The following is a 10,012-nucleotide window of genomic DNA, read 5'->3' as shown; positions in this document are numbered from 1 at the left end:
GGAGTATGAGAGGAGGGAGGGAGGGAGTATGAGAGGAGGGAGGGAGGGAGGGAGTATGAGAGGAGGGAGGGAGGGAGTATGAGAGGAGGGAGGGAGGGAGGGAGTATGAGGGGAGGGAGGGAGTATGAGAGGAGGGAGGGAGGGAGTATGAGAGGAGGGAGGGAGTATGAGAGGAGGGAGGGAGTATGAGAGGAGGGAGGGAGTATGAGAGGAGGGAGGGAGGGAGTATGAGAGGAGGGAGGGAGGGAGTATGAGAGGAGGGAGGGAGGGAGTATGAGAGGAGGGAGGGAGGGAGTATGAGAGGAGGGAGGGAGGGAGTATGAGAGGAGGGAGGGAGTATGAGAGGAGGGAGGGAGGGAGTATGAGAGGAGGGAGGGAGTATGAGAGGAGGGAGGGAGGGAGTATGAGAGGAGGGAGGGAGGGAGTATGAGAGGAGGGAGGGAGGGAGTATGAGAGGAGGGAGGGAGGGAGTATGAGAGGAGGGAGGGAGGGAGTATGAGAGGAGGGAGGGAGGGAGTATGAGAGGAGGGAGGGAGGGAGTATGAGAGGAGGGAGGGAGCATGTGAGAGAGGGTGGAGGGAGGCAGAGAGCATGTGAGAGAGGGTGGAGGGAGGCAGAGAGCATGTGAGAGAGGGTGGAGGGAGGCAGAGAGCATGTGAGAGAGGGTGGAGGGAGGCAGAGAGCATGTGAGAGAGGGTGGAGGGAGGCAGAGAGCATGTGAGAGAGGGTGGAGGGAGGCAGAGAGCATGTGAGAGAGAGGGGGAGTATGATTGGAGGGGGCAGAGAGTATGTGAGGGAGTATGAGAGGAGGGAGGGAGCATGTGAGAGAGGGTGGAGGGAGGCAGAGAGCATGTTAGAGAGGGTGGAGGGAGGCAGAGAGCATGTGAGAGAGAGGGGGAGTATGATTGGAGGGGGCAGAGAGTATGTGAGGGAGGGAGTATGAGAGGAGGGAGTATAGGAGTATGAGTGGGAGTATGAGAGGAGGGAGACAGAGAGCATGTGAGAGAGGGAGGAGGGAGTATGAGAGGAGGGAGACAGAGAGCGAGAGCACGATAGAGAGGAAGGAAACAGAGCATGTGAGGGGGAGGAGGGAGAATGAGAGGAGGGGGGCAGAGAGCATGTGAGAGAGGGAGGAGGGAGGCAGAGAGTATGTGAGAGAGAGAGGGAGGAGTATGAGAGGAGGGAGGCAGAGAGCATGTGAGAGAGGGAGGAGGGAGGCAGAGAGTATGTGAGAGAGAGAGGGAGGAGTATGAGAGGAGGGAGGCAGAGAGTATGTGAGAGAGGAGAGGGAGTATGAGAGGAGGGGGGCAGAGAGTATGTGAGAGAGGAGAGGGAGTATGAGAGGAGGGGGGCAGAGAGTATGTGAGAGAGGAGAGGGAGTATGAGAGGAGGGGGGCAGAGAGTATGTGAGAGTGAGGAGAGAGTATGAGAGGAGGGGCAGAGAGTATGTGGGAGTGAAGAGGGAGGCAGAGAGTATGTGGGAGTGAAGAGGGAGGCAGAGAGCATGTGAGAAAAAGGAGGGAGTATGAGAGGAGGGAGGCAGAGAGTATGTGAGAGAGGGAGGAGGGAGTATGAGAGGAGGGGGGCAGAGAGTATGTGAGAGAGGGAGGAGGGAGTATGAGAGGAGGGGGGCAGAGAGTATGAGAGGAGGGAGGCAGAGAGCATGTGAGAAAAAGGAGGGAGTATGAGGGGAGGGAGGCAGAGAGTATGTGAGGGGGAGGAGGGAGTATGAGAGGAGGGGGGCAGAGAGTATGTGAGAGAGGGAGGAGGGAGTATGAGAGGAGGGGGGCAGAGAGTATGTGAGAGGGAGGAGGGAGTATGAGAGGAGGGAGGCAGAGTATGTGAGAGGGAGGAGGGAGTATGAGAGGAGGGAGGCAGAGAGTATGTGAGAGGGAGGAGGGAGTATGAGAGGAGGGGGGCAGGGAGTATGAGAGGAGGGGGGCAGAGAGTATGTGAGGGAGGGAGTATGAGAGGAGGGGGGCAGAGAGTATGTGAGAGGGAGGAGGGAGTATGAGAGGAGGGGGGCAGAGAGTATGTGAGAGGGAGGAGGGAGTATGAGAGGAGGGAGGCAGAGTATGTGAGAGGGAGGAGGGAGTATGAGAGGAGGGAGGCAGAGAGTATGTGAGAGGGAGGAGGGAGTATGAGGGGAGGGAGGCAGAGTGCATGTGAGAGAGACGGGAGGGAGTATGAGAGGGGGGAGACAGGGAGTATGAGAGGGGGGAGGCAGGGAGTATGAGAGGGGGGAGGCAGGGAGTATGAGAGGGGGGAGGCACGCCCGCCCTTGGCCCGCGCCCGTCCTCGGGCCGCGCTCGGCACGCGCCCGCCCTCGGATCACGCACTCACGCGCTCGGCACGCGCCCGCCCTCGGATCACGCCCGCGCTCGGCACACACACGCCCACGCTCGGCACACGCCTGAGCTCGGCACACGCACGTGCTCGGCACACGCTCTGGGTTTGTTGGACTAACAATTGTTATAGATTTCATTTTATTCCAAATAGAAGAGGTATGCGGTTTCCCGCAGGCGCGGCTCAGCGAGCACGGACACAGAGTCCGGCACGACACCGCTGAGCGTGGCACAGGGAGCGCCTGGCTCAAATCCCGGTGTCAGCTCCTTGGGCAAGTCACTTTATCTCCCTGTGCCTCAGGCACCGGAAACATAGATTGTAAGCTCCCCGGGGCAGAGCCCGTGTCTAGCATTCCTATGTGCTGCGTACCGCGCGCTATATACATGGCTGGCGTGATGCCGGTGCTCCGAGCCCCGCGGTTACACAGACCCCGCCCGCAACAGTTAAACGGAGGGCTTGGCACGGCGTTGCAATGACAACGTGACGCATGACACGGCGACGCCATGATGACGGTACCCTGCAGGAGGGGGATGGTAAGAGCCCCGCAAACACCCCAGCCGGCCCGGGCTGTGTACCCGGGGCCCCGAGAGGTTGGAAAGCTTGTAACATTGCAACTAATTGTTGGTGCAATAAAAGGCATCGTACCCGCCCCTCCCCCCCCCTGCTGCTACACGGGAGGAAGGTCCCGCGCAGGCCCGTCTCCGCGCGCTGCACTGTGATTGTGCCGCGCGCCGCACTGTGATTGTACCGCGCGCCGCACTGTGACTGTGCCGCGCGCCGAGTCCCGCGCCATGAAACAACGTTATTATTACTCGTATTATTATTATATATATTTCTGCCCCGTGACACGTATAGTCTGCGAGAGCCGCAGGTTGGGGACCCGGGGAGGGGACGGTGCCGGGTGTCCCTGCTAGTGACACTGTGCCTGGGGTTGGGGACCCGGGGAGGGGACGGTGCCGGGTGTCCCTGCTAGTGACACTGTGCCTGGGGTTGGGGACTCGGGGAGGTGACGGTGCCGGGTGTCCCTGCTAGTGACACTGTGCCTGGGGTTGGGGACTCGGGGAGGGGACGGTGTCGGGTGTCCCTGCTAGAGACACTGTGCCTGGGGTTGGGGACTCGGGGAGGTGACGGTGTCGGGTGTCCCTGCTGGTGACACTGTGCCTGGGGTTGGGGACTCGGGGAGGTGACGGTGTCGGGTGTCCCTGCTGGTGACACTGTGCCTGGGGTTGGGGACTCGGGGAGGTGACGGTGTCGGGTGTCCCTGCTGGTGACACTGTGCCTGGCTCTGGTTACGCTCTGTGACAAAGGCCCCTGCATTCCTCTGCTGCGGGGAGCGCGGCATGCTGGGAGCTGTAGTCCTGCCGCCCACACGCCGGCATTCTCCCCCGCAGCTGGAGCGTTCCGTGGGACTCCAGTTCCCAGCAGGCCGTGCCCGGGCATGGTGCTTCCTGGCTCATGGCGGAAGCAGTCTCTGTCTGATGCACGGGAGGGGGGGAAGGGGGCCGTCCTGCGCTCCGTCACCCGGTTACCCAGGATCCCTTGTGACAGGAAGTTCCCTGGTGCAGCTGGGACAGAAGCACGAGAGACCGGAGACGGGACCGGAGAATGGCTGGGGTTTGTAGGATCCCTTATTATTATTATTATTATTCAGGCCCGAGGCTCTGACCACCGGGAGAGGGGGATCTGTTCTCCCCCCCCCCCCCGCTCTGACCCCCGGGAGAGGAGGGGATCTGTTCTCCCCCCCCCCCCCCGCTCTGACCCCCGGGAGAGGAGGGGATCTGTTCTCCCCCCCCCGCTCTGACCCCCGGGAGAGGAGGGGATCTGTTCTCCCCCCCCCGCTCTGACCCCCGGGAGAGGAGGGGATCTGTTCTCCCCCCCCCCCCCGCTCTGACCCCCGGGAGAGGAGGGGATCTGTTCTCCCCCCCCCCGCTCTGACCCCCGGGAGAGGAGGGGATCTGCTCTGACCCCCGGGAGAGGAGGGGATCTGTTCAGTGTGTCCTGTGCGGAGGTGACAGTGTGTGCTGTGCTGTGCGGAGGTGACAGTGTGTGCTGTGCGGAGGTGACAGTGTGTGCTGTGCGGAGGTGACAGTGTGTGCTGTGCGGAGGTGACAGTGTGTGCTGTGCTGTGCGGAGGTGACAGTGTGTGCTGTGCGGAGGTGACAGTGTGTGCTGTGCGGAGGTGACAGTGTGTGCTGTGCGGAGGTGACAGTGTGTGCTGTGCGGAGGTGACAGTGTGTGCTGTGCTGTGCGGAGGTGACAGTGTGTGCTGTGCTGTGCGGAGGTGACAGTGTGTGCTGTGCGGAGGTGACAGTGTGTGCTGTGCGGAGGTGACAGTGTGTGCTGTGCGGAGGTGACAGTGTGTGCTGTGCGGAGGTGACAGTGTGTGCTGTGCGGAGGTGACAGTGTGTGCTGTGCTGTGCGGAGGTGACAGTGTGTGCTGTGCTGTGCGGAGGTGACAGTGTGTGCTGTGCGGAGGTGACAGTGTGTGCTGTGCGGAGGTGACAGTGTGTGCTGTGCGGAGGTGACAGTGTGTGCTGTGCGGAGGTGACAGTGTGTGCTGTGCGGAGGTGACAGTGTGTGCTGTGCGGAGGTGACAGTGTGTGCTGTGCTGTGCTGTGCGGAGGTGACAGTGTCTGCTTTGCTGTGCTGTGCGGAGGTGACAGTGTGTGCTGTGCGGAGGTGACTGTGCTGTGCTGTGCGGAGGTGACTGTGCTGTGCTGTGCGGAGGTGACAGTGTGTGCTGTGCGGAGGTGACAGTGTGTGCTGTGCTGTGCGGAGGTGACAGTGTGTGCTGTGCTGTGCGGAGGTGACAGCTGTGCTGTGCGGAGGTGACAGTGTGTGCTGTGCGGAGGTGACAGTGTGTGCTGTGCGGAGGTGACAGTGTGTGCTGTGCGGAGGTGACAGTGTGTGCTGTGCGGAGGTGACAGTGTGTGCTGTGCTGTGCGGAGGTGACAGCTGTGCTGTGCGGAGGTGACAGTGTGTGCTGTGCGGAGGTGACAGTGTGTGCTGTGCTGTGCGGAGGTGACAGCTGTGCTGTGCGGAGGTGACAGTGTGTGCTGTGCTGTGCTCCTGTTTAATGGTACCTGCCCTGCTCACTCATACAATTATTGCTGTTATTATTACTCAGCCGTACAATTATTACTATTATTACTCATCTGTACAATTGTTGCTATTATTATTACTCTTACAATTATTACTATTATTATTACTCAAACCTGCCATTACTATTACTACTCGCTCGTACAATTATTACTATTATTGCTCGCCCATATAATTATTACTGTTTATTACTCGCTCAGAAAATTGTTACTGTTGTTGTGTACTCGCTCTTCCAATTATTACTTGTTATTATTACTGAAGACTACAATTATTACTGTTATTACTCGCTCATACAATTATTACTTTTCTTACTCACTCGTACAATTATTAATGTTATTACTCGCTCATACAATTATTACTGTTATTACTCGCTCATACAATTATTACTGTTATTACTCGCTCATACAATTATTACTGTTATTACTCGCTCATACAATTATTACTGTTACTCGCTCATACAATTATTACTGTTATTACTCGCTCATACAATTATTACTGTTACTCGCTCATACAATTATTACTGTTATTACTCGCTCGTACAATTATTACTGTTATTACTCGCTCGTACAATTATTACTGTTATTACTCGCTCGTACAATTATTACTGTTACTCGCTCATACAATTATTACTGTTATTACTCGCTCATACAATTATTACTTTTCTTACTCGCCCGTACAATTATTAATGTTATTACTCGCTCGTACAATTATTACTGTTATTACTCGCTCATACAATTATTACTGTTATTACTCGCTCATACAATTATTACTGTTATTACTCGCTCATACAATTATTACTTTTATTACTCGCTCATACAATTATTACTTTTCTTACTCGCCCGTACAATTATTAATGTTATTACTCGCTCATACAATTATTACTATAATTATTACTCGCTCGTACAATTATTACTGTTATTATTACTCGTTCGTACAATTATTGCTGTTATTATTACTTATTAAAATCCTACAAGTTTAATACTAAGACCTGCAAACTGTGGGATGTAATGTGCTGGGTGCGACTTGTTTGGGGTGAGCGAGCCGTCCCCTGTAGTGGGCTTTTGTGGGGTAGGGGTTGTGTGGGGGAAGGGTTTTGCCCCACGTAAGGTGCCCCCTTCACATGGAGAGGGGAAGATGCAGAGGGCGGGTTGTGTGTGTGTGGGGTAGGGGTTGTGCGGGGGAAGTGTTTTGCCCCACGGAAGCCGCCCCCTTCACATGGAGAGGAGGGGGAGATGCAGAGGGCGGGTTGTGTGTGTGGGGTAGGGGTTGTGCGGGTGAAGGGTTTTGCCCCACGGAAGCCGCCGCCTTCGCATGGAGAGGAGGGGGAGATGCAGAGGGCGGGTTGTGTGTGTGAGGTTGGGGCTGTGCAGGGGAAGGGTTTTGCCCCACGGAAGCCGTCCCCTTCGCATGGAGAGGAGGGGGAGATGCAGAGGGCGGGTTGTGTGTGTGGGGTAGGGGTTGTGCGGGGGAAGGATTTTGCCCCACGGAAGCCGCCCCCTTCGCATGGAGAGGAGGGGAAGATGCAGAGGGCGGGTTGTGTGTGTGTGTGGGGTAGGGGTTGTGCGGGGGAAGGGTTTTGCCCCACGGAAGCCGTCCCTTTCGCATGGAGAGGGCGAGATGCAGAGGGCGGGTTGTGTGTGTGGGGTAGGGGTTGTGTGTGTGGGGTAGGGGTTGTGTGTGTGGGGTAGGGGTTGTGCGGGGGAAGGGTTTTGCCCCACGGAAGCCGCCCCCTTCGCATGGAGAGGAGGGGGAGATGCAGAGGGCGGGTTGTGTGTGTGTGTGTGGGGTAGGGGTTGTGCGGGGGAAGGGTTTTGCCCCACGGAAGCCGCCCCCTTCGCATGGAGAGGAGGGGGAGATGCAGAGGGCGGGTTGTGTGTGTGTGGGTGTGTGGGGTAGGGGTTGTGCGGGGGAAGGGTTTTGCCCCACGGAAGCCGCCCCCTTCGCATGGAGAGGAGGGGGAGATGCAGAGGGCGGGTTGTGTGTGATGAGCTTCCAATCTCTGCTGAATCCGCGAGATAAAACAGATTGGGAACCTCCTTATCTACAAGCCGCTGGTTAATCTTTAAGCACTTTGTGTACTAGTGAGAGGGATCATTACACGTGGAGAGCAGCGCTCATTACCTGCTGAGGGAGAGCGCGTCTCGACGAGATAAATCAGGCCGGATTTCGTGGCACGCGAATAAGTGACATGGTTATATTCTGGGTGGATAAAAAGAAGACGATTACTTTTATAAGCAGTATCCTATACGCCACACCTGAGAGCACGTGGCCTGCATGCGGGACAAGGGTTAATACGCCACTCGCAAGCGCTCCCACTTTTCACCTCCACAAAGGTCCCTCAAATGGACCAGGATTAATACATAACCCGCAAGCTGCCCCACTCTTCACCTTCGCAAATGTCCCTCAGATGAGTAAATCTCCCTGTCACTGGAGACCAGAACTTTTAACACCAAACTACCCGGATCATTTGATTGAGCAAAGCAAGGGATAAAATAAATTGTGATTTATTTACAGAATGAACACACACAGCTTGGTTTACAATTACAACGAAAATACATTTACTGGAACGGGGTTAAATGAAATATCTTGTTTCCAAAACGAGATATTGCAAAACAAAGTCTCTAGGAGCAATTTCTCAGGAGCGGGAGTTGCTGGCGAAAAGAGCCTGAAAACAGTCCTCGGTCAGCAGCACAACTTGCCACTGCTGTTTTACTCCGCCGGAGCTGCTTCTTTCGTTCTGTCTCCGTAGTATGGGATCTTGAAACTTTAGTTCTTACGAACTCTTGAAGCTTAGCTGAATCTTTGCTACGATGTTACGAATCTCTTACAGCATGATGAATCTGTTACAGCATGATGACTCTCTTCCTGATGGACTGCACAGGTTCTTATAGGGTTAACATTCCTATGCCTCACTAGTACAGCCTCTCTTCTTCGTGGGAATATTTCCTTCCCCCTTGTCACGGTGAGATTATGGCAGGCTGTATAAGGTCACATAAATATATATAACAGATGATATATATTTATCACTGGGTCTGAACTGAAACGAGTCTTAGATATAATAAAGTGTTTTTATTCCTTAGGATAGGTGAACACACGAATAATACAGTAACAGACAAGAAGTACACTTACTTAGGGGTTGGGGAATGAGAAGTTAGATGTAGCATTTCTCTTCAGCAATCAGGTAATCATTCAGGTGATATCAGGTAACCATATCAGCAAACGAAGACAAAGGATATATGGGGAACAGCAGTTTATAAACCTTTTTGTCCCTCTATCCTTAACCTTAAGTACCTGTGATTGGTTTTCAATTATCTCCAGCCAATCTTTGATGGGGGAACACATTTTAGGACAGGCCCCCCTGCTAGCTGGCACATGCGCAGTAGAACTCTGGGGTCTCGTTTCTGTAGCCCCCCATAGGCAAATGGAATGCCAGCCAGTCTACCCATCTGGATCTCTAGCAAGATAACCTTTGTTGGAAGGTGATAACTGGGACACTTGGAGGCTGCTCTGGTTTGAGCCTCCTCCGCCCTTAAATAATCAGGGAGGGTGACAAGACCCTTTGAACAATACTTAAATTCTAGACATTGGGGCGCCTCTAGGGCCATCTGCTATCCTGGTATGCAAAGGAATTCCTCTGAGTCTTTGTCCATACCTTGGGACACAGGATTAAACATAAAACATAAACGTATTAAAATATCCGGTTCCATTGGGTCTAGCAGAACCAAACTTCCCAGTTCTCATGGCCGGAACTGGGACACCATATGGTCCAAAAAGAGACTTGCTACGACCTATGGAACCGGAGTTACACAAATGCACATTAAATCATTTTTCATTTTAATACAAAAATCTCCGCTAAAAAAGAAATCTCAGCTTTTCACTAAATCCCCATTGAAAACAACGGGCTTCTCCGCCATAGACTTTCAATGGTAAATTGCCGCCATTGAGGTCAATGGGGTTTCTCCGCCATTGAAGTCTATGGGAAAAGTCCCGAACCTTCAAGGGGGTCCATACTCCGTCGGGTTGGTCCAGGAGGGTCAAGGATGGTTCTGCAGTGATGCCGGAGCAGTGCCTGCAGACACCCCAAACCTTGATCCGCTGGGCCCTCCGGAACCGGAGATATGGAGTACCAAAATACAGCATTTCACACTTAGTCATTTTTCTGAGCCGTTTCTGCCGCCGCCGGCAAAGCCTATGGCGCGACCCGTTCTTCTCGGTTCGACCCTTATCGGGGGTCCAGGATTTGGGGACCCAGTTGTGGTCGAGTGGGGGGAAGCCTCGGAACTAGGGGCCAAAAGAATTTTATTCCTAGGGGCCCTAGAACTGTTTATTCCCACGCCACTTGACGTTGACCTTGACTTGTAAGTGATCAAAGCTCTCCTATTGAAAATGTATCCCGCTTTGCGGTTTGCGGTCTGGACGGCAGCCAACTTGTTCTTCGAAAGTTACCTCGAGGAACCTCCATTGAAGTCGATGGGCCCATTGACTTTCAATGGGAAACTGCCGCTCTCCCTCTCGGACGCCACCTGCTGGTCTTTACAGGAAACAGGACTAAAACAACAAGATTCTC

At 54.5% G+C, this 10,012-nt stretch overlaps 1 protein-coding gene across 1 annotated transcript in view; it reads left to right on the top strand.

Annotated features, from left to right (window-relative positions):
* Positions 1-3,755: 3,755 nt before the first annotated feature.
* The window catches only part of LOC142487995 (uncharacterized), a 63,925-nt gene continuing 57,668 nt past the window's right edge, over positions 3,756-10,012 (top strand). The window contains exon 1 of the mRNA XM_075588285.1: positions 3,756-3,960. Coding sequence (XP_075444400.1) covers positions 3,952-3,960 — 9 coding nt within the window. The 5' untranslated portion in view covers positions 3,756-3,951. The remainder of the gene's footprint in view (positions 3,961-10,012) is intronic.

Source organism: Ascaphus truei, chromosome 2 (genome assembly GCF_040206685.1).
Source record: "Ascaphus truei isolate aAscTru1 chromosome 2, aAscTru1.hap1, whole genome shotgun sequence".
Classification (NCBI taxonomy): Eukaryota; Metazoa; Chordata; class Amphibia; order Anura; family Ascaphidae; genus Ascaphus; species Ascaphus truei.
This window is presented reverse-complemented; position numbering and strand designations above follow the sequence as displayed.